The sequence below is a fragment of the Oryctolagus cuniculus genome, chromosome 3 (genome assembly GCF_964237555.1).
Source record: "Oryctolagus cuniculus chromosome 3, mOryCun1.1, whole genome shotgun sequence".
Taxonomy (NCBI): Eukaryota; Metazoa; Chordata; class Mammalia; order Lagomorpha; family Leporidae; genus Oryctolagus; species Oryctolagus cuniculus.
In genome coordinates, this window is record NC_091434.1 from 117,778,394 (window position 1) to 117,805,623 (window position 27,230).

At 48.9% G+C, this 27,230-nt stretch overlaps 1 protein-coding gene across 8 annotated transcripts in view; it reads left to right on the forward strand.

The window, feature by feature from the left end:
* The first annotated feature begins 14,974 nt into the window (after positions 1-14,974).
* The window catches only part of EPB41L5 (erythrocyte membrane protein band 4.1 like 5), a 126,036-nt gene continuing 113,780 nt past the window's right edge, over positions 14,975-27,230 (forward strand). For 4 of the 8 annotated variants that reach the window (XM_070071023.1, XM_070071027.1, XM_070071028.1 and 1 more), the window contains exons 1-2: positions 14,975-15,179; positions 24,718-24,905. In XM_070071023.1, coding sequence (XP_069927124.1) covers positions 24,726-24,905 — 180 coding nt within the window. In that variant the 5' untranslated portion in view covers positions 14,975-15,179; positions 24,718-24,725. Of the gene's footprint in view, positions 15,180-15,458; positions 15,596-15,619; positions 15,839-24,717; positions 24,906-24,935; positions 24,961-27,230 lie in introns of those variants that run through there. The other 4 variants (XM_070071025.1, XM_070071026.1, XM_070071024.1 and 1 more) reach the window with 4 other exon arrangements.

The window sequence follows — 27,230 nt, forward strand, 5'->3', positions numbered from 1 at the left end:
GGGAAGCAGCCATGTGCGCAGAGCCCAGCTAAACCCTCAGAGGCTTCCATCTAGATTTCAAAGGAGGTCTTAGACAACTTGAGGCCCAGACAGACCTGTGGCAGGCCTGGAGCCACTGCACAGAGACCCCACTAGGACAGTGCCAAATGCAAGTATGGGGTCAGAGTTGCCACAGAGAGTCCCCACCGGGAAGATGCCCCATGGGGCTGCAGAGAAAAGACTTCAGCCTTGGAAGCATAGGCTGTGCCCAGCAAAGCCCCAGGGCAGGGCCACCCCAGCCCTTGGGAGCTCGTCCCCTGCCATGGCGTGTCCCCAGTGCCGGGCTTGGAGCTTTAGCATGTGATGTTTTCCTTGCCGAGAGGGCCTTAGGCCATTGAGTTCATGCCCTTGAAAGGTGGTTCTCATGAGAGGGTTGACTGTAGAAGCTGGGTTGGGCCAGCACTTTCTGTGCCCCCTGGCTCACCGCGTTGTTCTTCTGCACCTGCTCTGCATTGGTCATCCTCCAGGCTCACCAGATGCTGGACCAGTGGGCCAGCCCAGCCTTGGACTGTGAACCTCAAAAACCAGGAGCCAAAATAAGCCTCCTTGCTTCATAAGCAGCTTGTCTTTGATACACTGGGATAGTAATGAGCAGCTAACTGACACATCGGGGAATTTACAGACTGGTACAAGAATATGGAACTCAACCAAGTCTAGCGATCTTGCTGCCTGGGGACTTGAGACAGAGTTGTGGAAGTCTGGGACTCTTAGACATTACAGGGCAAAGATCCACAAAAGAGGAAACCAAGTGAGGAAAGATTTCTATAAGTGTACACAGGAGTTACCCTGAGTCCTGGGCTGTATATGAATCTGTGTATCAGCCATAGCCAGAAAAAAGTCACTTCTGAGACAGAACACTTACCTAGTATAAGAGGAAAATTCCCACAAGTGCCCACAGGACTGGGGTATTTCAAGATTCTTTCAGGCAGCATGGAAATACTTTTTTTAAAATTATTTATTTGAAAGAGGCAGAATTACAGAGACAGGGAGAGACTGAGAGAGAAAGGGAGAGAGTGATATCTTCCATCTGCTAGTTCACTCCCCAAACAGTTGCAACAGCTGGAGCTGAGCCAAGCCAAAGTCAGAAGCCAGGAGCTTTATCCGGGTCTCCCACATGGGTACAGGGGCCCAAGGACTTGGGCCATCTTCTGTTGCTTTCCCAGGCCCATTAGCAAGGAGCTAGATGGGAAGTGGAGCAGCTGGGATTCAAACCAGTGCCCATATGGGATGCCAGCTCCACAGGAGGTAGCTTAACCCGCTGCACCACAGCGCTGGCCCTGAGAAGACATTTTTGAAAAAATAGGATATTCAGTAGAGACTCAAGAAGTTCCAAATCTTAGAAGTGAAACTAACAAGCCTAGGATACAGGCCGCTCTAGAATTATACTAAAAAAAATCCTAAAACAAGGTTCCAAAATGGTCCAACTAATAAAGAACGTTTGCTGCATGCCAGGTGGAATCCACATTAAAAATACCATTCAGCAAAACAAAACTACTCATGTCCAACAGACACACTTACTATATAAAGGAAGAAGCACAGAGATAAAGTCAGGGGAAATATCACTTAATAGAAGCAAATTCAGAAATTACAATGATGAAATTAGCAGAGAAAGACAATCCGGCATATTCAGTAGGATTCATCTATCCATGGATGTAAAGGAAAACAAAATAATGAGAGAAATCAAATACTTGACAAATTTAGAGAAGCAGAGTAAACAGAGAGGGACAGAGAGACCCTGTGAACACCCACTGGTTCACCCCCAAATGACCACAACAACCAAGGCTGAGCCAGGCTGAAGCCAGGAGCCAGGAAATCCATCCAGGTCTCTCATGTGGGTGGTAGGAACCCAAGTACTTGTGCCATCATCCACTATTTCTCAGGTGCACTAGCAAGAAGCTGAATTGGAAGCACAGAGCAGCCAGGACTTGAACGAGGGACTTTACCACTGTGCCATAATGCCAAACCCTGAATTTCAATACTTAAAAAAAAAAAAAAGAGATCAAATTGAGGCATGTGGGAGGGATGCCAGGGAGGATGGCCCAGTTAGAAGCTCCAGGAATCCATCCTTCCCTCAAACAAAGATTGAATTTGCAGAAACTGTCTAGATTAGTTGTTTGGAAACTGTGAGTCCTAGCTTGGAACACTTGCAACACGCAGAGGAAAGCCTGACACAGAGGATGGTACATTCTGGTCACTTTCAGGTTTTCAAATGGCAGTAGCTACTGGCCCCCATGCCTGAAGCAGGCTGCCATGGGGCTAACTGCCCATGGCCCTGGTCTGACTTGCTGGAGCCAAGGTGGCCAACTAGACTGTCTTCCAAATATTGAGGTTGTGGGTTTTTATTGATGACTGCCTGTTTTGACCACTAAGGGGCCAGGACAGGGGATTGGTCATCATTTTTTCATCCCCACCCCCTTGACCAAAAGCTGCTTCCAGGAGATTAAAGAACAGTACTTCGCCTCGCGGCGCCGGCACACCGGGTTCTAGTCCCGGTCGGGGCGCCGGATTCTGTCCCGGTTGCCCCTCTTCCAGGCCAGCCCTCTGCTGTGGCCAGGGAGTGCAGTGGAGGATGGCCCAGGTGCTTGGGCCCTGCACCCCATGGGAGACCAGGAAAAGCACCTGGCTCCTGGCTCCTGCCATCGGATCAGCGCGGTGCGCCGGCCGCAGCGCGCCGGCCGCGGCGGCCATTGGAGGGTGAACCAACGGCAAAGGAAGACCTTTCTCTCTGTCTCTCTCTCTCACTGTCCACTCTGCCTGTCAAAAAAAAAAAAAAAAAAAAAAAAGAACAGTACTTGGTTTTCTTCCCCTATTTGGGAGTCATAATGGAACAAAAACTTCAGTGACTGCACACAAAAAGGAGCACAGTCTTTGCAAAAATATTTTGGGAAACTCAGACAAGTGTTTGCAACCCTCAACAACAATTTGCGAGGAATGGAAAAATTAGATTTTCAGGGTTATAGCAAGATAATGCTCAAAATGTCCACTTCTCAACAGCAACAAAAACAAAAATACAAAATACACAAAGGAAGGAAAATACGGCCACTTATAGGAGGGAGAAAAAAAGTTGACAGCAGCCACACCTAAGAAAGTCCAGACATTGGAATTATTAATCAAAGATGTTAACTATCTTAAATGATGTATGAATAAAATAAGAAGACAAACCAAACATAAATTCTGTAACTGAAAAGCACAATAACTGAATTTAAAAGAAATCTACTTCAGGGGCTCAACAGTGGGTTTGAGTGGAGAAGAAAGAATCAGTGAATTTGAAGATAAGACAATTGTAATTATTCAGTCTAAAGAAGAAAAAGCAAAAAGAAAGATAAAAAGTGAAGAGTGTTTGGCCAGCGCCACGGCTCAATAGGCTAATCCTCCACCTAGCGGCGCTGGCACACCGGGTTCTAGTCCCGGTTGGGGCGCCGGATTCTTCCCCGGTTGCCCCTCTTCCAGGCCAGCTCTCTGCTGTGGCCTGGGAAGGCAGTGGAGGATGGCCCAAGTGCTTGGGCCCTGCACCCCATGGGAGACCAGGAGAAGCGCCTGGCTCCTGCCATCGGATCAGCGTGGTGCGCTGGCTGCAGTGCGCCAGCCATGGTGGCCATTGGAGGGTGAACCAACGGCAAAAGGAAGACCTTTCTCTCTGTCTCTCTCTCTCACTATCCACTCTGCCTGTCAAAACAAAACAAAAAAAACTAGTTAAAAAAAAAAAAAGTGAAGAGTGTTGGAGAGACCTATGAGACACTGTCAAACATATAAAACAAGCTTTGTAGGAGTTCCAGAAGAGATAAAAGGGGGCAGAGAATGGCTGTGAATTTCCCAAACCAGAGAAAACACAGTTGTTATATACATGTCCAAAGGCCCAACAAACTCAAAACAGGGTAACTTGAAGACACACACACAGAGCTACAATATAATAATCAAACTGTCAAAACCCAAAGACAAAGAACTTTGAAAGCAGCAAGACAGAGAAGACTTACCCAGTAGAAGGAATCTTCCATGAGATTAACAGCGGATTTCCACTGGCAACCATGGGAGCTGTGAGGCACTGGGAAGTCAGACTTAAAGTTCTGACAGAAAGAGCCCAACAAAACCATGAACCAAGAATTCTCTGCCTGTCAAAAAGAGATTTAAAAAAAAAATTATTTGACAGAGTTATAGACAGTGAGAGAGAGACAGAGAGGTCTTCCTTCCGTTGGTTCACCCCCCAAATGGCCACTAAGGCCGGCGCACTGTGCAGATCCAAAGCCAGGAGCCAGGTGCTTCCTTGTCTCCCATGCGGTGCAGGGCCCAAGCACTTGGGCCATCCTCCACTGCACTCCCTGGCCACAGCAGAGAGCTGGACTGGAAGAGGAGCAACCGGGACTAGAACCCAGTGCCCATATGGGATGCCGGCGCCGCAGGTGGAGGATTATACATGGCGCCGGCCCCCAAAAAGAAATTTTAAAAGCAAAGGAGAACCAACACTGTGAACGCAGAGCTTCCTTAGAAGAAGTGGGAAAGGCGGCCCTTCAGTCCAAAGTGAAAGGTCACTTGGCAGAAACCTGAAGCCGGGAAGTGATAAAGGTGAAGGAAAATGGTGACTACACGGTCAACACTCAGTCTGACTGCAACTTGGCTTCTTCTTAACCTCTGAGGTGAACGCCTGCCCCCGAATCTGCTCCCGTGTTACCCATTCCCTCAGCCTCCTCTGATCTAGCCTCACCATATCAATGCATCTTTGCATCTTTTTTTTTTTTTTTTTTTTGACAGGCAGAGTTAGTGAGAGAGAGAGACAGAGAGAAAGGTCTTCCTTCCGTTGGTTCACCCCCCAAATGCCTGCTACAGCCGGCGCTGTACCGATCCGAAGCCAGGAGCCAGGTGCTTCCTCCTGGTCTCCCATGTGTGTGCAGGGCCCAAGCACTTGGGCCATCCTCCACTGCCTTCCCAGGCCACAGCAGAGAACTGGACTGGAAGAGGAGAAACCAGGACAGTACCGGCACCCCAACCAGGACTAGAACCCGGTGTGCCGGCGCCACAGGTGGAGGATTAGCCAAGTGAGCCACGGCGCTGGCCATCAATGCATCTTTATTTAGTGTATGCCTGCCACCTTAGGTTTAAAATAGTGGCTTTTCAATTGGGAGAAAAAGTCTTACGAAGTGCCTCTGTAGTGTCCGTTCTAGCCATCTGTTTAATTTTATCGGTGCTTTTCATTTCTTCTTATGGATCCATTTCCGTCTGAACGATTCCGGAGGCAAGCCTCTTGTGTGACACTGTACACGCTGCATCCTGCTAATGCACAAAGAGAGGCGGCTGCTGATGGTCCTGTAAACACCTGGGTCCATGGCACCCACAGCGGAGATCCAGACCCAGGCCCAGGCTCCTGACCGCAGCCTGGCCTGTGGCCAGTGGCTGCAGGCATGTGAGGAATGAACTAGCAGATGGGGGATCTGTCTCTGTCCCTCTTCTTCCAAATGAACAAATAGATCATCCACTGCCCTCGGCCTCCGTGATTTCTGGTGGAAAATCAGCCCCTAATCTTTTTGAGAATGTTTTGTCCGTGGTGAGTGCTGGCTGCCTTGCTACCGTCAAGACTTCTGTTTATTTTTGGCTTTTGGTAACTTGATTATGACATATCTTGCTGTGGGCATTTTGAGTTTTTTCTTCTTGCAGTTTATTGGGGTTTTTAACCACGTAGATTGCTGTTTTCAACACATTTGGAGAGTATTAGTTATTATTTTTTTAAATGCTCTTTCTGCTCCTTTGTCTCTTCTCCTTTAGTTGTCACTGTTGGTGGTGTCTGTATCCATTTTCTAAGATTATTGCAACAAAATATTGCAAACTACAACTTAAGATGGCTTAAACCAGTAGAAACTCATTATTTCACATTTTTGGAGGCTGGGAGTCCTAAATCAAGATTTGGGCAGGCCCATGTGCTCTCTGAAGGGCCTAGGAGATAATTCCTGCCTATTCTGAGTTCTAGTATTCAGTGACATCTTGGACATATCTATCTTCTAGATGCATCACTTGAATCTGTTTCAGCCATTATATATCTGTCTTCTCACTGTTTTCATAAACATTGTCTTTTCTCTGTGGGTGTCTGTCCCTCGTCAACATTTTCTTTCCAATAAGGACACCAGTCATACTGGATTAGAGTCCATTCTAATGACCCCAAGTCACTACAGCTTACCTCGATTGTATTTGCAAAGACCCTGTTTCCAAACTAGAGCGCAATGACAGGTATTTGGAGGGTAGGACTTCAGCATATCTTTTGAGGAACACAATTCAACCCATTACAGTGTCCTGCAGAACCCTTGAGGTTACATTCATTGTTTTTCTTTTTTTAAATATTTATTTATTTGCAAGTCAGAGTTACACAGAGAGAGGAGAGGCAGAGAGAGAGAGAGAGAGAGAGAGAGGTCTTCCATCTGCTGGTTCACTCCCCAATTGGCTGCAATGGTCAGGGCTGCACTGATCTGAATCCAGGAGCCAGGAGCTTCTTCCAGGTCTCCCACATGGGTGCAGGGGCCCAAGACTTGGGCCATCTTCTGCTGCTTTCCCAGGCCATAGCAGAGAGCTGGATTGGAAGTGGAGCAGCTGGGACTTGAACTGGAGCCCATATGGGATGCCAGCACTTCAGGACAGGGCATTAACCCGCTGCTCCACAGCGCAGGCCCAGTTCTTATACTTTTTTTTTTTTTTTTAATTATTTAGATATGGTTTCCTTTGGTTCTTTGAACATACTTTATATGAGTGACTTAGTGTTTGTATAAGTTCTATGTCTGGACTTCCTTTGAGACAGTGTATTTACTGTCTTTTTTTTAAAAAAATTATTTGAAAGGGAGAATTTACAGAGAGAGAGAGAGAGAGAGAATGAGGCAGAGAGAGATATCTCCCACTTGCTGGTTCACTCCCTAAATGATCACAACAGCCAGAGCTGGACCAGTCCAAAGCAAGGAGCCAGGAGCCAGGGGCTTCTTACATGTCTCCCACATGGGTGGTAGGGGCCCAAGGACTTGGGTCATCTTATGCTGCTTTCCCAAGCACATTAGCAGGGAGCTGGCTTGGAACTAGAGCATCTGGGACTTGAACTTGCACCCATATGGGATGCTGGAGTTGCAGGTGGCAGCTTTATCTGCTAAGCCACAATACTGGTCTGTATTTACTGCTTCTCGCCCTGTGTATGGGCCGTAGTTCCTCTCTTCGTTCCTTTCTTCCTTCCCTGCTTATTTTCTTTCTCTCTTTCTTTCTTTCTTACAAAGATTTATTTATTTATTTGAAAGGCAGAGTTAACAGAGAGGCAGAGGCAGAGAGAGAGAGAGAAAAGTCTTCACTCCCCCAAATGGCTGCAATGGCTGGATCTGGGCTGATCCGAAGCCAGGAACTTCATCTGGGTCTCCCATGTGGGTGCAGGGGCCCAAGCACTTGAGCCATCCTCTACTGCTTTTCCAGGCCATGGCAGAGGGCTGGATGGGAAGTGGAGCAGCCGGGACTTGAAGTGGCACACATATAAGATGCCGGCACTGCAGGCGGTGGATTTACCTGCTACGCCACAGTGCCGACCCCAGGCCATAGTTTCTTGTTTCTTTGCTTATCTCATTTCCTTCTTGAAAACTGGTTGTTTCTCCCCTTATTTGGGGTTTCTTGCTGTTAACATTGTTTATTGTCATTTTTTATTTAAGTATTTTCCTGAACTAATTCCCTGAAGTTCATATTTATCGTAGATGCATATGGAAAGTTTTGTTCTGTTGGCTTAGTGATCACTGTATGATTAAACAGAGATTTCCTTAAATGCCTAAAAACAACAAGCCTCCCAAGCTTTTGCTACAAGGCTGTGTGTGTGTGTGTGTGCGTGTGCGTGTGTATGAGATGTGCACATCTTCAACACTTAGCCAGGTAGTTTACAACTCTGCCATATCTTTCACTTCCTGCTAGCCAGAACCTCAAGTTCGCCGGACGTGAGAGCTAAGAGCCTTCAGATGTTCAGATGTTTCCTGAACAGCTTCGTAGCACTGGGAATGTTCACAGCCCAGCGAATGAAGGTAGCCTACTAGATTCCCGGAAATACATCAGAGGCGTTCCAAGACCTCCACAGGTATCTCATTCCCCAGCTTTTCATCTTTCTTCATCAATCTATTGTTTACCGCAACTGTTACATAAATAAATAATTAAAAAATATATATATATGGATTTATGTAGAATTAAATAAAAGCCTCTTTCTATAGGACTAGGTTTAGAATGTTAGGTTTGGGAATCTGGAAGAGATCTCAGAATTTTTTAAATATTTATTTTATTTATTTGAAAGGCAGAGTGACAGAGAGAGAGAGAGAGAGAGAGAGAGAGAGAGAGAAGACAGAGAGAGATCTTCCGTCTGCTGGTTCACTCCCCAAATGGCTGCAATGATAGGGCTGCATCAGGCCGAAGCCAGAAGCCTGAAATTCTGTCCGGGTCTCCCGCATGGCTGGCAGGGATGCAAGCACTTGGACCATCTTCTGCTGCTTTCCCAAGTGCATAGGCGGAGAGCTGGAGACGCTTCCAATTCCGGCATTTGATAGATAGACTCTGCTTCCAGGATAGATGAAGCCGAGTCTAAGTGAGACAGTGGCAAGGTGGTTGCTGCTGCCCCTTCTACTAGGTGATCCCCTGATACCTTGGCGAGCCCTGGTGTCAACTAACAGTCAGATGCCGTGCAGGCCTCTAAAGACCTAGTTCCTCAATGTGGAGGCCACTAATGAGCAGTAGTAACAGCCGGCTAGCTTGTTTGTTAAGAAAGACTCTCAGGCCCCACCCAGCCTCACACCTTCTCCCAAGATCCCCAGTGACTCACTACACATTAACGTCTGGAAGCCCAGAGCCGGGCTCCTTTCTTCCCTTGAGTCAGCCTTATCACGGTTTCACCATTCACAAACCTGATGGCCAAATGTTCTCACTTCCTCTCTATTGCCCAATACTGTGAGCTCACCTGGAGCCAGCCACCATGTTTTGAGTTTTTCCCCAATCCCTGTACGGAAGGAGCATGGGCCACCCTATAAGTCGAGCTCTGTTGCAGGTAATTCTGAACCAAGGGATGCATGAAATGTGGAGTCGTGACACAAGAGTGCTAAGAGTTTTTGCCTTAAAATGTCCCAAAGTGGAGGAAAGCCTGCATGCTTTGGGAAAAGGAACGGTTTGTCTTCAACTCCCCTTTCCCTGCCTCTTCTGCATACTGCCCCCCCCCCCCTTCCGTCACTCAGCGGAGGTAGCTTATGCTTTGGTGGAAGATCTGACTCCTCCCGGGAGTACTCACAGAGGCGCGCGCGGCGGGGGGGCCTTCAAGTACGAGGTTCCAGCTCAAGGAAGCTTTAGCTGGGTAGAAGGAGCCGCCTGTCACCTGAAAGGGGGCCCCAGCCACAGCCCCGCTTCTGGAGCCCCCAGCCTTCCACTGTAGCATTCTGGGATCTTTGCTCCCCCCTCTGTAAGATCCACGTGCTCTTACATGTAGTAATGTATGTTTTTGAAAAACGTTTCAGGTAGCTACTTCAATGCAAGTCTCCTACTCACCCAAAGAGAAGGGTGCTTTCATTTTCATCTGAGACCTGACAAGTGTTTTAGATCTCTAAGCTTCTAAAAGTCCCTTGGCAGGATGCTCATAAGATCCTCCCTCTTACAGGTGTGTGTGTGTTTACTTAAAGTTTGCGGAGGATGATGTGGTTGTATCATTAAAAGATGTCTTGTTTATTTAAATATTTGTTTATTTGAAAGGCAGAGTATGAGAGAGACAGAGCAAGCGAGATCTTCCATCTGTTGGCTCACTCCCAGATGGCCACAACGGCTGGGTTGAGCGAGGCTGAAAAAGCCAGGAGCCAGGAGCTTCCTGGAGGGTCCCCTACCTGGGTGCAGGGGCCCAAGCATCCGCGCCATCTTCTGCTGCCTTTCCAGGTGCGTGAGCCGGGAGCGGGATCGGAAGTGGAGCAGCCCTTATGGGATGCCAGCACCGCAGCGGCAGCTTTACCCGCTACGACACAGCGCTGGCCCCCGTTTATTTCAATTAATTAATTTTTTGAGAGGCAGAGCTCCTATTCACTCACTCCCCAAATGCAGGCAACCCAGGCTGCCGTCTAGAGCTGAGAATCCAATCCAGATCTCCCATGTGGGTGGCAGGGAGCCATCACCACGGGACCCTAGAGTCTGCATTATCAGAAAGCCAGAGTCAGGAGCCAGACCCGGGCATTGACCCTAGGTATGTGAGCCTATCCAGCCCTAACTACTCGGCCAGATGCCCACCGCTTACCAAATGCCCACCTCTTCTGGGTGTTTTTTGATAACTGGTTTTGCTTTTTCTGACTTGCTTTATTTGTATGCATTTTTGGGGAGGGTAGTGGTCTCTTAGCCCAGCATCTGATAAGTCCTCTTGATACCACTGTCCCGAGGGTGTTTTCTTTTCAGTGGGGGCCTTTGGAATGCGGCCCTTCCATCCTCAGGAGAACTGCATCTCAGGTTGGAATTATCTCTGATCCAATCTGCTTGGAATACCTCCGCACCAATGGCCCCAAGGGCAGCCAGGACCAAGGCTAGCCAGGAAAGCAAAGAACGTGGCTATCAGGATAAGAGGAGCAGCCGTTGCAGGCCTGGGACAGAGGCCCTTAACGATTGAAAGGGTTGTGATGTGAAAGAGGGATTATGTTTCTTCTTGTGGCTAGAGGTGATTTATCATGAGATAATCCGATTCAAGCTTCAGGGCTCTTCATGTGTGTGGGCCCCTTCCCATACCTCATACCTAGTTTTGAGTTTTTTTAATTAATTTTTTTTTGACAGAGTGGACAGTGAGAGAGAGAGACAGAGAGAAAGGTCTTCCTTTGCCGTTGGTTCACCCTCCAATGGCCGCCGCAGCCGGCGCACTGTGGCCGGCGCATCACGCTGATCCAAAGCCAGGAGCCAGGTGCTTCTCCTGGTCTCCCATGGGGTGCAGGGCCCAAGCACTTGGGCCATCCTCCACTGCACTCCCAGGCCACAGCAGAGAGCTGGCCTGGAAGAGGGGCAACCGGGACAGAATCCGGTGCCCTGACCGGGACTAGAACCCGGTATGCCGGCGCCGCTAGGCGGAGGATTAGCCTAGTGAGCCATGGCGCTGGCCTAGTTTTGAATTCTTAAAGTTGTGTTATTTCACACTCACCTTCAAATTATATGCATCGCTCATCAAGGACATGCTGAACATACACTTGTAATGGCATTAAACATATGATGTCTTATAATGTAATAACAATAGATTGTTTATTCTGCATGTATAAATATATATTTAAAAGATGTATTTATTTGAAAGGCAGAATGACAAGAGGGAGAGATACACAGAGAGATCTTTTATCCGCTGGTTCTTTGCCCAAATGGCCACAACCGTCAGTTCTGGGCTAGGCTGAATCCGGGAGCTAGGAACTCCATCCGAGAGTACTTGGCCATGTTCCCCTGCCTTGCCAGGTGCATTAGCAGGGAGCTGGATCAGATGCAGAGCAGCTGGGGATTCGAACCGGCACTCCAATATGGGATATGGGATTCTGCTGTCGCAAGGGGCACCCCAGTGGGGCCGCTGTGTTTGAGGAGCAGAAATTCAGTGTCTCTGGTGGGAGTCAATTTTCAGGCTAATTTACCGCAAAGTCGGGATGTTGCAGGGGAGTACTTATGTCTGGGAGACAGAGTGACCGTGTTTATAGGGATACTCTGATCCGACCTGAGCACAAACGCCTTCCTGTGACTTAGGCCCTTAGGTTCCATCCTCCTTCCCCCCAGTCTTCCTGTGGCCATCACCCGTCTTAACCTGTTTCTCACATCGTCCCCAGCCTCCTTCAACCACACCCTTGGTAGGAGGCAGAAGAAAGGATTGAGCAGGAAAGGCAAAGGGGACCCTGTCTCCAAACTGGTGTGTTAGCCAACAGTTTAGGAGAATGAGATGGGACTGAGTACTGACCGGACAGCTGGGAGATGAATGACAGCTCAGCTCTGCAAATGCTGGAGGGCGGGGCGCTGACCTGCCTGGGCCATGGCCCCCAGGACTACAGCTGTCAGACTGGGCGATCAGACCCTTGGGTAGAATCTTTCCAAGGGGGACAAGGCCCAAGTGGTATTGTATTTATTTATTTATTTATATTTAAGATTTATTTATTTGAAAGGCAGAGCCACAGAAAGGCAGAGGCAGAGAGAGATCTTCTATCTGCCAGTTTACTCCCCAGATGGCCACAACGGCCGGAGCTGCACCGATCCGAAGCCAGGAGCTTGGAGCTTCTTCTGGGTCTCCCACGCAGGTGCGGGGGCTCAAGGACTTGGGTAATCTACTGCTTTCCAAGGCCACAGCAGAGAGCTGGATCACAAGTGGAGCAGCCGGGACTTGAACCCATATGGCATGCCGGTACACCACTGGCCCCCAAGTGGTATTTTTTTTTTTTTTACAGGTAGAGTGGACAGTGAGAGAGAGAGAGACAGAGAGAAAGGTCTTCCTTTGCCGTTGGTTCACCCTCCAATGGCTGCCGCGGCCGGCGCGCTGTGGCCGGCGTGCTGTGGCCAGCGCACCGCACTGATTCGAAGGCAGGAGCCAGGTACTTCTCCTGGTCTCCCATGGGGTGCAGGGCCCAAGTACTTGGGCCATCCTCCACTCACTCCCTGGTCACAGCAGAGAGCTGGCCTGGAAGAGGGGCAACCGGGACAGAATCCGGCGCCCCGACTGGGACTAGAACCCAGTGTGCCGGTGCCGCAAGGCGGAGGATTAGCCTAGTGAGCCGCGGCGCCGGCCCCCCAAGTGGTATTTTAAAAACTTTTTATTATGTAAGATTTTTAAACTTATACAGAAAATAGAGGAGTGCACCCATCACCCAGCCTCAACTCATGGCCCATTCTTAGCTGACCGCGATTCCCATCTGCTTCTTCCCCATCCCATCATCATCATCACTTGTTAATTGAGATAAGATGAAGCTAGGACCAGCACAATTCCTCCCCTCCTGTGGGCCCACGCTGTTCCTTGGAGCATGACTTTGATGCAGATGTTGTACAATTAGAGCGTGGTGATATTTTTACCACTTTATGGAAACACTAAGCCAAGGAAGTATACATTTTTAAAAAGATTTTTTATTTATTTGAAAGGCAGAGTGACAGGGAAAGGGAGGGAGGAAGAGAGGCCTTCCACCTGCTGCTTCACTCCCCAAATGGCTGTAACAGCAGAGGCTGCGCCAGGCCAAAACCAGAAGCCGGGAGCTTCATCTAGGTCTCACTCGTGGGTGCAGGGGCCCAAGCACTTGGACCATCCTCTGCTGCCTTCCCAGGCGCATAAGCAGGGAGCTGGATTCAAAGGGGAGCAGCAGGGACCTGAAGAGCATCCACACAGGATACCAGCGTCTCGGGCAGTGGCTTTACCTGCTACCACGATGCCACACCGCCCCCTCCCCACTTTTTTTGATTGGAGAAGGAAAGTTTCTCCAACTCAACATTTTTTTTTTTGACAGGCAGAGTGGACAGTGAGAGAGAGAGACAGAGAGAAAGGTCTTCCTTTGCCGTTGGTTCACCCTCTAATGGCTGCCGCGGCTGGGGGGCTGCGGCCGGCGCACCGTGCTGATTCGAAGGCAGGAGCCAGGTACTTCTCCTGGTCTCCCATGGGGTGCAGGGCCCAAGCACTTGGGCCATCCTCCACTGCACTGCCGGACCACAGCAGAGAGCTGGCCTGGAAGAGGGGCAACCGGGACAGAATCCGGCGCCCCGACCGGGACTAGAACCCGGTGTACCGGCGCCGCAAGGCGGAGGATTAGCCTAGTGAGCCGCAGCGCCGGCCTCCAACTCAATAACATTAAAAGAAAAAAGGTGCTGGGAATTGAGCCTAGCAGCTGCAGTGCCTGCACGCCGTATCTGAGCGCTTGGGTTTGAGTCCAGATTGTTGCTTCCACTCCAGCTCCCTGCTAATGCAGACCCTGGGAGGCAGTGGTGACGCTTAAAGCAACTGAGTCCCTGTGGGAGACCTGGATTGAGTTCCAGGATCCCAGCTATTTCCATTGTAGGCACGTGGGAGAGTGACCCAGTAGCCGGGAGCCTGCGTGTTTCATTCTTTCTCGCAAAGAAAAATCAATGACATTTAAAACGAGATGGAGTTTTTTACATCCTCCTTGAAACTGGTCTGAGCCGGGAACTCGGGTAAACCAGCGAGAGGCAGCAGGAGTGGTCCGCCTGCCTTCTGGGTATCACCAGCTCCCGGTAAGCCGAGCTGCGGTACCCCTCTAAGTTTGGGGGTAGTGGAGGAGTGGGCAGGGCTGACGCCCAGAGGGAGCTCTGGCAACAGCCGCTGGGCATTTCAGCCCCGAGGCCCACGCCCCTGCCTGCCGGACGTCACCGGTCCCCGGCACCGGCCACCCCTGGCCTTATCTCTGCAGCATCCCGCGTGCCCGCCTTATCTCACCGTCCCCGTCTCCCGCGCGGGGGCTGAGTCCCGGGAGGGACTTTCTGTCCGGGTCGCCTATCGCGGGCCCCTCGCACGTCTGGAACGCGGTGTCCGCCGCGGACAGGAAGGCCGAAGAGTCTGCACAGAGCCACGCTTCCCGGCTTTTCCCCAGCTTTGTTTTCCTTCCCGACGCCGATCCCTACTCGGCACTTTGTTCCCGTTCCCGCCTGCAAACACAGCCGAAGTTCCTTCAGCAGCCATGGGACGCGGGGGCAGTAAATCTCTGCGGTTCGGATTGATTTCTTGCACCTACGCGCAAAAGCATCTAGCTCCCATATTTCCACAGCTCCGCCCTTGAGAAGACTCATTCTGGGGGCCATCTACGCGGGGCGTGCGTCGGCCCCGAGGCCCCGGGTCCGAGAGCCCTGGCAGGGTTTGCAGAGCGCCTCCTCGGCCGTCTGCGCTCGGCGCAACCGAGTCCGGCGTCGCCGGTTTAACCCGGGTCGCACTCCGCGCGCCGACTTCCGGGGCGGTGTCATTGCCCATTTAAGAGCCGCACGCCCCGCCCTCCGGGGGCGGAGCTTGCAGTGGGCTTTAAGGGGCGGGCCGGCGGGCAGCCGGGGTCCGCCGGGGGATTAGAGCGGGGTGGGCGCGCGCCGCAGGCCGCCATTTCCGGGCGTCTCCGGAGGAGCCGCCCCCTCCTCAGCCTTGCTCGGGTCCTCTCGTCTCTGGTCGCCTCCGCCGCCGCCGCCGCGCCACCGCGCCACCGCGCCCAGCTCAGGTAAACGCGGGGCCGGACGGCCCGAGCGACGCAGCCCTCAGCCCCGGCCACCGCGCCGGGAGCGGGGGCCCCGGTGCTGCCCCGCGGGGCCGGCGCGGCGTTGCACCGGCCGGAGGGGAGGGGCGGCGGCGCCCGGGGAGGCCGGGCGGCGAGTTTCAGGCGATACCGCCGAGGGCCCGGCGCGCCGCCGGGTTAATGTTTGCGGGACTCGAGCCGGCCCCGCCCGCCGGGCATCACCTGTGGCGGGGAGGGGCGTGGGGGCGCGTGACCGTGCAGCCTGGGAGGCCGGGGAGGGGGCGCAGGTGCGAGGAGGGCGCCGCGAGCTCGGGTCACGGCCTCGGAACGAGCGCCCGGGCGGACTTGGCTGGCTGCTGACTGAGTGAGGCTCGGCGCCGCCGGGAAGCGGTGAGAGGCAGGTGCGCTCGCGGCCGCCCTGAGCTCGGGCTCGGGCTGCAGACCTCGCTCCCGTCCTCATCGTCCCTGTCCCTGTCTTCGTCGGGACTGCGTGGGCCTCGTGAGCTCCCCTTGCGAGAGACGAGACCCAGCTAATCTCAGCCGTTTGGCAGTGTGTGTTTTAAACCGGGGTCTCGCCGTCGCTCGCACCTGCCTTACCTCCGGTCGTAGCCCACCTAGCCCGTGGCCGGGCCCTGCTTCCCTCGGTGAGCCGATTCCCACGGCCGCTGCCCGCCTCTGTCGGTTAAGTGCGTTGGGCAGCCTCCGCGGTTGTGAGCGCACACATTTTGTGATGAACTTTCGGGTTTTGGATATGTGTGTGTGTGTGTGTGTTTTAACAACAACAAAAAGTCAACTTCTGTTAATTTTAGATAGTAAGCCGGGTACTTAAATTGACATTTCTCTGGTTGTAAAGGGAACCGTTGTTAGGTCGTTATCAAACAAGGTAGAAATTATATATTTAAAACTTTCTTTTTTGAAGCCACATAATGCTGCCATCCAAAAGTTCCGCTGGGTCACTTCGGTGTGCCTGGCGATACCCTGTTGGTGCCTGATCTGCAGGTTGCCATGCTAACTGTCGGGTTATAGCAGTGAACCAGTCAAGTGGGCAGAGCAGCCGGTTTAAAAAAAAAAAAAAAGAGGCAATTAGGGATTTAATTACAGTTTCTGGAGGTGTTATAAAGAAAAGGCCAAACTGTTGAAAGGGGCACCTTTTTAGACCCGGGAGTCTAGGAATGCTTTTCTGAGTAAAAGCCATTCAAGTTAGCCCTGGGACGGGGAGAGGAGGAGGGGGAGAGGTGCAGTGGAGAAAGATTTTTCCAGAACGATGGGGCAGCGAATAAAAGCAGGGCCAGAGTTGAGACTCTGCTGAGCGGGAGGCGGGCTGCGAGAGGGCCCTGCGGGAGCTGGGTCAGGAGGCCGGGCCGGGAGAGGCTGGGAGCAGCCGTCAGATTGGTGGTGGCGGGAAATCCGCCTGCTGCAGCAGGAAGAGTGGAATTGAGGGCATGCTGGTGGGATGGGGAAATAGGAACTTGAGGAAATGGCTTTTTAAACAGTTCAGCTCTTAATGGCACATTCATGTGTTCTTATTAAGGTCTCTCACATGGCCCTTCCCAGAAAGAGCCTTCCTCAGCCGTTTACAAGACCTTATAGTGCGTGTGTGTGTGTGTGCGTGCGTGCGTGTGTGTGTGTGTGTGTGGTGGTGGTGGGGAGTGTGTGTTCCACTCCAGGTGGGATAGTGCTGTATTTGTTTTTCTCAATTTGATTTTTCACTTAGATGCCTGTTTTGTCAGCAGATGACTATGCTGTATATCATTGTATATACCAGAACTTGCTTAAATATTTGCAAGTTGGTGGACACACTGAAAAATTCCCCAGGTCACTTACACCCGGAAGGATCCTTATTCCTACAACTTAGGGCACATGTGTGACTGTTTCTCTCAGCTCTTCTACCAGAAATAGCGTTACTGAGTGAAAGGGGATACATGTTAGTTTTTCATAAAAACATCAAATCCCCTTTCAGAGGACATTGTGTGAAAGTGATGGTTTGGGGCCGGCGCTGTACCGGCGCTGTAGCATAGCAGGTAAAGCTGCCACCTGCAGTGCCAGCCTCTTGTATGGGTGCCAGTTTGAGTCCCAGCTGCTCCACTTCCCATCCAGCTCTCTGCTGTGGCCTGGGAAAGCAGTAGAAGATGGCCCAAGTGCTTGGGCCCCTGCAGCTACATGGGAGACCAGGAAGAAGCTCCTGGCTCCTGGCTTTGGCCATTGCAGCCATCTGGGGAGTGAACCAGCAGATGGAAAACCTCTCTCTCGCTGCACCTCTCTGTGACTCTGACTTTCAAATAAAAATAAATCTTAAAAAAAGATAGTTTTTATTTATTTATTTATTTTTAATTTTTGACAGGCAGAGTGGACAGTGAGAGAGAGACAGACAGAGAGAAAGGTCTTCCTTTGCCATTGGTTCACCCTCCAATGGCCGCCGCGGCCGGCGTGCTGCGGCCGGCGCACCGCGCTGATCCGATGGCAGGAGCCAGGAGCCAGGAGCCAGGTGCTTTTCCTGGTCTCCCATGGGGTGCAGGGCCCAAGCACCTGGGTCATCCTCCACTGCACTCCCAGGCCACAGCAGAGAGTTGGCCTGGAAGAGGGGCAACCGGGACAGAATCCGGCGCCCCGACCGGGACTAGAACCCGGTGTGCCGGCGCCGCAAGGCGGAGGATTAGCCTAGTGAGCCGCGGCACCGGCCAAAAAAAAAGATAGTTTTTTAATATTTGTTTTAACACTACTTTGAGTCCTTTTTAAAGATTTACTTATTTATTTTTTAAGATCTATTTATTTATTGAAAGAGTCGCAGAGAGAGAGGGAGAGACAGAGAGAGGTCTACCATCTGCTGCTTCACTCCCCAAATGGTTGCAACAGCCAGAGCTGAGCTGATCCAAAGCCAGGAGCCAGGAGCCAGGAACCTCCTCTGGGTCTCCCACGCAGGCAGGTGCTAGATTTGAAATGAAGCAGCTGGGACTCTTAACAGGCACCCATATGGGCATTGCAGGCGGCACCTTAACCTACTACACCACAACGCTGGGCCCTATTTTAGTCATTTATTTGAAAGGCAGTGTTACGGAGAAAGAGAGGGAGAGGGATCCTCCTCTTCTGGGTCATTCCCTAGATGGCTGAAATGACTGGGGCTGTGTCAGGCCGAAACCAGGAGCCAGAAGCTTCCTTTGTGTCTCCCACAAGGGTGCAGGGGTGCAAGCACTTGGGCCTCTTCCGCAGCTTTCTCAGGAGCATAGTAGGGAGCTGGATAGGAAGCGGAGCAGCTAGGACTCAAACCAGCACCCATAGGGATGCTGGTGTTGCAGGTGGCAGCTTATCCTATCTGGCAATGCCACAACGGTGGCCCTGAGCTTGAGTCTTGCATCACAAATATCCTACTTTTTAGTTAAAATTTTCTTGATTACTGTTGAAGTTGAACATATTTTTTAAGCAAATTTTTTTTGTGAATCTTTATTCTCATTTCACAGTTATTTTTTCATCTTGCCCATTTTTCTGTTGCTTTTCTGAATGGGGCCAACATTGTGGTGCACAGGTTATATATAGCCCTGGTCTGCATTGCTGGCATCCCGGATGGGTTCCGGTTTGAGTCCTGGGTGCTTCACTTCTAGTCCAGCTACCTGCTATTACACCTGGAAAGCAGTAGAGGATGGCCGGAGTCCTTGGTTCCCTGCACCCACGTGGGAGACCCGGAAGAGGCTCCTGGCTCCTGGCTTCGGATTGGCTCAGCTCAGGCCTTTGCGGCCACTTGGGGAATGAACCAGTGGATGGAAGATCTCTCTGTCTCTGGAGCTGTGTCTTTCATGTAAATAAAATAAGTCTTTTTTTAAAAAAAAAGATGTGTAGTTTTATTAAACTGCATATTAATCCTTCAAAAAAATTTTTTTGGAAATTGTTTAAAAACCTCTCATGCTAATATGCTGTTTCCTTCTGGTAATTTTTCATTTCTTTTTCAATTCAGATCTAAGGAGAAAGTCAGAAAAATTGATTTATGATATTTGCTCCCTAACCTAAGAAGCACAGAATTGTGTATTTGAACACTTTTTCTTTAAAAGCCTTTATTTTATGAAAAAAATTCAATGTATGCAAAAGTGGTTAAGGGAGTATAATGAAGCTCCAGGTACCCAGCGCCCAGACATAGTTACTGCCCTGTGAGGAGCCAGTTTGTTTGTCTCTGTCACCACTTAACCCCCTTTCTTGTGTTAATTTGATGCAAATACAAGACCTCACATCTTTTAGTCTATAAATATTCCAGTGTGTATTTCTGAAAGATAAGGATTCTTTAAAAAAAAATTAACCGTGGTGCCCCTGTTTTTAATTAAAGGAAAAGTGGCAGTAGTTGCTTGGTTATCTTCAATAATCCAGTCAGTGCTGAACTGTGTGTGTATAATTTATTTCCTTGGTAAAGTTCAAACGACAACTCTCTTGGCTTTTCCAGTTTTTTAATTACACAGGCGCATGCATACTTGTTAAAATGAAGATGATAGTCTTCAATTCATGGCTATTGAATATATTTTTAATATGTCATTTAGTATTTTAGCTTTTATTTTTATGAGGTTTATAAATGCTTCTAGATTAAAGAGTCAGCTAGTTATGCAAGGCTTCTAATAAACTGTATATGACAACAGATTTTGATTTTTTAAAAAAATTGAAATAATTTTAGACTAATGTAGGAGTTATACATTTCACTGAGCTTCCGCTAATGATAGCATCTCACAACTTTTAAATTGGTTTATTTGAATCAGAGTCCAAAATAGGTCAACATATTGTGATTGATATGTATTTTAAGTCACTTTTTTTTAAAGATTTTATTTATTTATTTGAAAGGCAGAATTACAGAGAGGCAGAGAGAGGTAGAGACAGACAGAGGTCTTCCGTCCGCTGGTTCACTCCCCAGATGGCTGCAACGGCCAGAGCTGAGCTGATCCAAAGCCAGGAGCCAGGAACCTCCTCTGGGTCTTCCACGCAGGCACAGGGGCCCAAACACCCTGGCCATCCTCCACCGCTCTCCCAGGCCATAGCAGAGAACTGGATCAGAAGTGGAGCAGCGGAGACCCGAACTGGTACCCACCTGGGATGCTGGCACTGCAGGGGCGACTTCACCCACCATGCCTCAGCACCGGCCCCTTAAATCACTTTTTTTTAAGTCACTTTTATAAAAAGTTTGTTTTGGCCAGCCCTGTGGCTCACTTGGCTGGTCCTCTGCCTGCGGCACCAGCACCCTGGGTTCTAGTCCCAGATGGGGCACCAGATTCTGTCCCGGTTGCTCCTCTTCCAGGCTCTGCTGTGGCCTGGGAAGGCAGTGGAGGATGGCCCAAGTGCTTGGGCCCTACACTTGCGTGGGAGACCAGGAGAAGACACCTGGCTCCTGGCTTCGGATCGGCGCAGCGTGCCGACTGTAGTGGCCATTTGGGGGATGAACCAACTGAAGGAAGACCTTTCTCTCTGTCTCTCTTACTGTCTAACTCTGTCAGTCAAAAAAAAAAAAAAAGTTTGTTTTTACTTATTTGAGACAGAGTGATAGAGAAAAAGAGCCGGATGGGAGGCGGGGGTAGAGAAAGATGGATCTTGCATCTGCTGGTTCACTTCCCAAATGCCCACCAGAGCTGGGGCTGGACTAGGCTGAAGCTGGGAGCCGGGAACTCCATCTGGGTCTCCCCCGTGGGTGGCAGGGGGCCCAGAGTGCTTAGGCCATCCTCCCAGGCACGTTAGCAGGGAGCTGGATCAAGCAGAGCAGCTGCGACTCCAAGTATGGGATGCTGGGTTTGCAAGCTATGGCTCAACCCACTGCACCACAATGCTGGCACACTTCAGTCACTTTTTTTTGGAGATAGTTAGCTAGAGAGGGAGAGACAGAGAGAAAGGTCTTTCATCCTCTGGTTAACCCACTAAATGGCCACAACAGAAGGAGCCAAGGCAATCCAAAGCCAGGAGCCAGGAGTTTCCTCTGGGTATTCCACAAGGTGCAGGGGCCCAAGGACTTGGGCCATCTTCTGCTGCTTTCCCAGGCCACAGCAGAGAGCTGGATCAGAGGAGGAGCAGCTGGAACATGAACCAGTGCCCTGTGGGGTGCTGGTATTGCAGGCGGCAGCTTTACCTGCTATGCCACAGCTCTGGCCCCTCAGTCACTTTTAATATCTGCTTCCCTTTGCATCTTTTTCCTCTTTGTAATTTGTTGGATTAGACAAATTAGATTTTTAAAAAAGAGGTTTTTTGTGTTTGTGTTTTCATTCAGCTTCTTGTAATCTATGATCTTTTACAATTTCTTGCCTCCATAATGTGAGTTTTGCATGAATGTTTCTATGATATAGAGAAGAGACCCCCTGTTTTCACCATTTGCTAAAATACAGAGTTGGCCAATGCTTTAATTTCTCTGAGCCTCGGTTTACGTCTCATGGGAATGAGACTATGCCTGGGCAGTTTTTCTTAAGACAGATAAGAGTATTTACTTACTGTTTGTTGTTAGGATTATGAATTATGTGGGGTGGCTAGCTATTCAGAGGAGGGGTTGTGTCCTCAAATTTGCTAACAATAAATGAGGCAGATGTGTAAATGAGTAATTTCAAATCTGATTAGTGAAGCAATGAAATACTGTCAAGGTTGGGTGGAGGTGCCTGGGTGGGAGCGACTAACTTGGAAATCGGAGACTGTTTCCCAGGGGAGGTGTTGAAGGAGCTGAGTTAAAAGGAGTAAGTAGAGATTCTCTGGTCTAAGAGTTTTAGAAATCTGGGCTAATAGCTGCAGTCTTAGACCGCTGAAAGCGGGGCTGCAGGTGTAGGTGCCAGAGGAGCTGTGCCTGGAAAACCCTGGAGACCAGCCGTTGTGTCTGAAGGCTGTGTAAACTGGAGAACCATTTAGGATTTTAGTTGTTGGGATCACATAGGAGCATGCATCTAGCATGCTAGGTATATACTGGAATCATCCGGTCTAAGGCTTCTTTGCTTTTCCTTTTTTTTGTTTTTAGAAAGCTTTTATTTAATAAATATAAATTTCATAGGTACAACTTTTGAAATACAGCAGTTCTTCCCCCCATGCCTGCCCTCCCACCCCCAAACTGTCCCACCTCCTACTCTCTCCCATACCATTCTTCATTAAGATTCACTTTTAATTATCTTTATATACAGAAGACCAACTCTATACTAAGTAAAGACTTCAACAGTTTGCGCCCACACAGACACACAAAGTATAAAGTACTGTTTGAAGACAAGTTTTACCATTAATTCTCATAGTACAACTCATTAAGGACAGAGGTCCTACATGTGGAACAAGTGACTCCTGTTGATTTAACAATTGACACTCTTATTTATGACGTCAGTGATCACCCGAGGCTCTTGTCATGAGCTGCCAAGGCTATGGAAGCCTTTTGAGTCCACAAACTCCGTCAGTATTTAGACAGGGCCATAATTAAGGCTTCTTTTCAAAAGCGGCATTCTTCTGAATTGCTCTACTCTCAGGGAACCACTTCCACGTTTTAAGTCATATGCGCTGATTTTAATTCATTTTTATTTGAAAGGTAGGAAGACGGGGCAGCGCTGTGGCACAGGGGGTTAATGCCCTGGCCTGAAGCTCCGGCATCCCATATGGTCACCGGTTCTAGTCCTGGCTGCTCCTCTTCCAATCCAGCTCTCTGCTATGGCCTGGGAAAGCAGTAGAAGATGGCCCAAGTCCTTGGGTGCCTGCACACACGTGGGAGACCTGGAAGAAGCTCCAGGATCCTGGCTTCGGATCAGTGCAGCTCTGGCCGTTGCAGCCATCTGGGGAGTGAACCCTTGGATGGAAGCTCGCTCGCTTGCTCTCTCTCTCTCTCTCTCTGCCTCTCTCTGCCTCCCTCTCTCTGTGTGACTCTGACTTTCAAATAAATAAATTAATTAAAAAAAAGAAAGGTAGGGAGACGGAGAGAAGAGATCTTCATGTGCTGGCTTATAACTCAGGTGTCTGCAGCAACCAGGGCTGAACCTGGCTGCAGCCAGAAGCCTGAACTCCATCTGGGTTTCCCATGTAGATGCAAGGATCTAAGAACTTGCTTGAGTCATCGTCTGCTGCCCCCCACGGTACCCATTAGCAGGAGACTGGGTCTGAAGCGGAGCAGATGAGGCTTGAGCCAGGCACTCTACGGTGGTGTTCTAACCACTATGCCAAATTCCCGCCCCTTGTACTCGTTCATGATTTCTAATTTTGGGAGTCAGCCTGTCAGGTTGGTACTGGGCAAGATGTGGAATGAACTCTCCACACTCCTGATCCCCTACACATGTCAGACACTCTTAGTTGTAGTTGCTTCATAGTTCTGGTTAGATCAGTATTTAGTGCTGATAGTATTATGACTTTAAACTACTAGCTAAGTCATGTACTTTACCGTGATTTCTCTCCCTCTTCTACCACTTGTTTTTCTCTGGAATTAACATTAGTTAATGTACTATACTTATACCTTTTTTAAAGATTTATTTATTTATTTGAAAGAGTTAGAGAGGAGAGAGGCAGAGAGAGAGAGAGGTCTTCCATCTGATGATTCATTCTCCAATTGGCCACAACAGCCGGAGTTGTGCCAGTCTGAAGCCAGGAGCTTCTTCCAGGTTTCCCACGGAGGCAAAGGGGTCCAAGGCCATCTTCCACTGCCTTCCCAGGCCATAGCAGAGAGCTGGATTGGAAGTGGAGCAGCCAGGTCTCGAACCAGCGCCCAGAGGGGATGCAGGCACTTCAGGCCAGGGAATTAACCTGCTGTGCCACTGTGCTGGCCCCCTATACTTATTCTTGAACTCTCTTAGTTGTGCAAATTAAACCCATGAATTTAGAAGGTAACTTAGAGTACTTTCCATTATATGTGTTTCTGATACTACATTGGGCATTTCTAAATATAGTGCTGAATTTTAAATTGCTACTATCTGTGTTAACCATTTTGATTAACCTTAATGTTCTTAATGGAGGTAAGGAAGCAGTAGCATTAAAATAGTTGGACACTGTAAAGATTTGTTAACTTGTGATGTAAGAACTGTAAATGATAGGCTGTTTGATGACACTTAGGGTTTGGCATTGTACTTTAGTTGCAGTAGGCGATTCTCTTTAACAAATGCTCAGAAGGGATGGAACTTCAGGACTGTCGCGACCGCCAGAGTGCACCTTGGTGTCTGACAGCTTTGATGTTTGCTTGTACTTACGATGTATTGATCCCGAAGATATGATGAGCTTCATGCATGTTCACCCCTCTCCTCCAGATCAGCTTCTGAGAAAATTGTCCAGTAGGTTGAGGAAGCTGCAGGCCATGACTCGGCTTATATGTAACAGTCTTTAAACAACTTTGAATTCAAGTAGCCAGTTTTTAAAAATTATTTTTAGTTGACAGATAAAAATTGTCTGACTATAAGATTGTATTTTGAAATATTTTGAAATAAATATAAAGCCAGTTTTAATTATTTTTTTCCAATATTAATCCTTTTTTAGTGCATACCTGCCCAGGTCCACAGGACTGCACTGATAACGCAATTTATCCGACTGGTGCCATCTTCTGCTCCCTGATACCCTCTCTCTTTCTCTGCTTTTGTAGTGGCAGAAATGCTGCGATTCCTCCGTAGAACCCTCGGGCGTCGGTCCATGCGGAAGCATGCCGAGAAGGAGCGGCTCCGGGAGGCGCAGCGAGCCCCCACGCACATTCCTGCGGCTGGAGATGCCAAATCCGTCATCACGTGCCGGGTGTCCCTTCTGGATGGCACCGACGTCAGTGTGGACTTGCCGGTATGGGGTCTTGTTGAGCCGCAAGTTCAGCAGTCTTTGAGCTTTGCAGTGGGAGGTAGGCAGTATGGGTTCATTCATGTGCAGCACTGCGGGAGTCAGGCCCACGTCAGGGAACTTTGGCCCCGAGGACCTGGAATGATGGTATTTCCCCCTGGAATGAGTGGCAGTCAACTTAAACGTTTGCACGATAGGGCTGTTACTGCGGTGACACATGCTAGTGGGTGCACTTAGGCGCAACATAGTCTAATCTAGTGGATTTCTCACAATCCCTGTTGGAACAAGGTTAAAGCAATGGGAATTTTTTGGACCCATAATAATACTTACATGTGTACTGTAAGACTTATAGTTCTTGGTGCTTTTCTATATTTTTAAAAACTGCTCTTATTCTCCTTAAAAATAAAGCAAACATTTCCCTGTTTGATGTGTTTGTGAAGTTTTAGTGAAATGAAATGTGAAACACGACTAGTCTTTATACTGCTCAGGTCTGACTGTCTCCTAGCTCTGAAAGTAGTTTGTGTTACAAGTTGTTTTCATACTCTGTAGTCTTTATTTCAGGACAGAATGTCTTAACGATATTTGCGTTTTGGGGGTAATCGGTTCATTTTTTGTAGCTACAAATTGTAGAATTATTTGTAGCTCACAGTGTAAAATAATCTAGCTGTTTTAGAGTAGCTTATTCCTTACTAATCTTTTTTGAGAGAGTTAATTGGCCTTGGGGCACTTGAGTTCCTTTTTTCTGAATTATTTCATTCATGCTGCATCTCTGTCCATCTCCTTAGCTCACAGACTCACTGTAACCTGTGTAATGTGTGAGCTTCCCTCCCCACAGACTCCTTAGTGTACACATTTGCTCAATTCAAGGGCAAAGTTGCTGCAGTACGTAGTTGAATAAGCTCTGGAGGGCCTGAAACTGGGAGTGGGAGTTTAAGGAATTAGCTAATGTGCCCAAATGAATATTCTCTGATGTATTGAATGATTTGGAGAGCCCTCGGTATCTTTATATTTTAATAATTTTGAGCACACAAAGTATTTTAATACTTTACCATATTGGAATATGATAAAATTCGCCAGTGACTCAGGCTTCACATGTTTTGAAATTGTTGTTATGTGTGTGTGTTATCTTTGGACATTAGACTGCACATATCTGGGGCTTAGGCATCTTAACGTTCTTCCTGTAAGAGATTGGGAGTTGTCAGACATTCCAGTGTGAGATACTTTGTGAGGATAGTTTTCCTGTTCATTTCTTTTTGATAAGAATCTTAAGAGTTTTGTGTACTATTCCTCAAATATCATTAGCTATGTGGTGAAGAGCCCACGACTGCTGTGTGAGAGATGGAAGGAAGTTTCTTGTTACCTAATGTTTCAAGTATGAAGTCTCAGGGTTGTTGATGGCTAGGCTGATAATAGGAGAGTCGAATTTTTAAAGAAGCCTTTTAAAAAAAGCAGTGTAGTGTGGAGGAGCGGCAGCATGAGTTTTTCAGGTAGTGGAACAAATGGTCAGTGACTGGTCTGGAATGATTTCCCAAGCCTGGCGTGCCCGTGAGGGACATGGGATACTTGATCAGGTCTAGAAATGTTAGCTGGGCTGTCACGGGGACAACTGCAGGGAGACAGCTGGAGTTCTGGATCTGACTGTGGAGCAAGAACAATCGCCTTTTCAGCTCTGCAGGTGAACTCTGAGAGTAACTGAACTCACAGGGACAGAAAAGGAGCGTTGGCTGCTTTATACTGAAGTAAAAAGATAGGTCAGAGGAATATTTTTCTTTTTCTATTTTTTTTTTTTAATTTATTTGACAGGTAGAGTTTTATAGACAGAGAGAGGAACAGAAAGGTCTTCTTTCTGTTGGTTCACTCTCCAAATGGCCGCAACAGCCGGGGCTATGCCGATCCGAAGCCAGGAGCCAGGAGCTTCTTCCTGGACTCTCATGCGGGTGCAGGGCCCAAGCACTTGGGCCATCCTCCACTGCTCTCCCAGGCCACAGCAGAGAGCTGGCCTGGAAGAGGAGCATCCGGGACTAGAACCCGGTGCCCAGAATATTAATTTCTTCGAAAAAATTTTCACTTTTCTGATTTAGTGCCTTACCCAGTTTAGTAGGATTCCGAAAGAAGATTTAGAATTGATTTTGGAAATTAAATGAATCACATATTCATTTCCCGTTAGGATTAGGGTCACTTGGTTTTAGCTAGCCAATGTGAAACTAAGACGATTACTCGGGTAATATGTAAGGGATTATCTGTGGTTAAATAGAGTAATTTAAATTTTTGGACTTCGAATGTATATGTACAGGTAGTAGTGGTCATTTTCTTATTCTTCCTCTCCTTTTC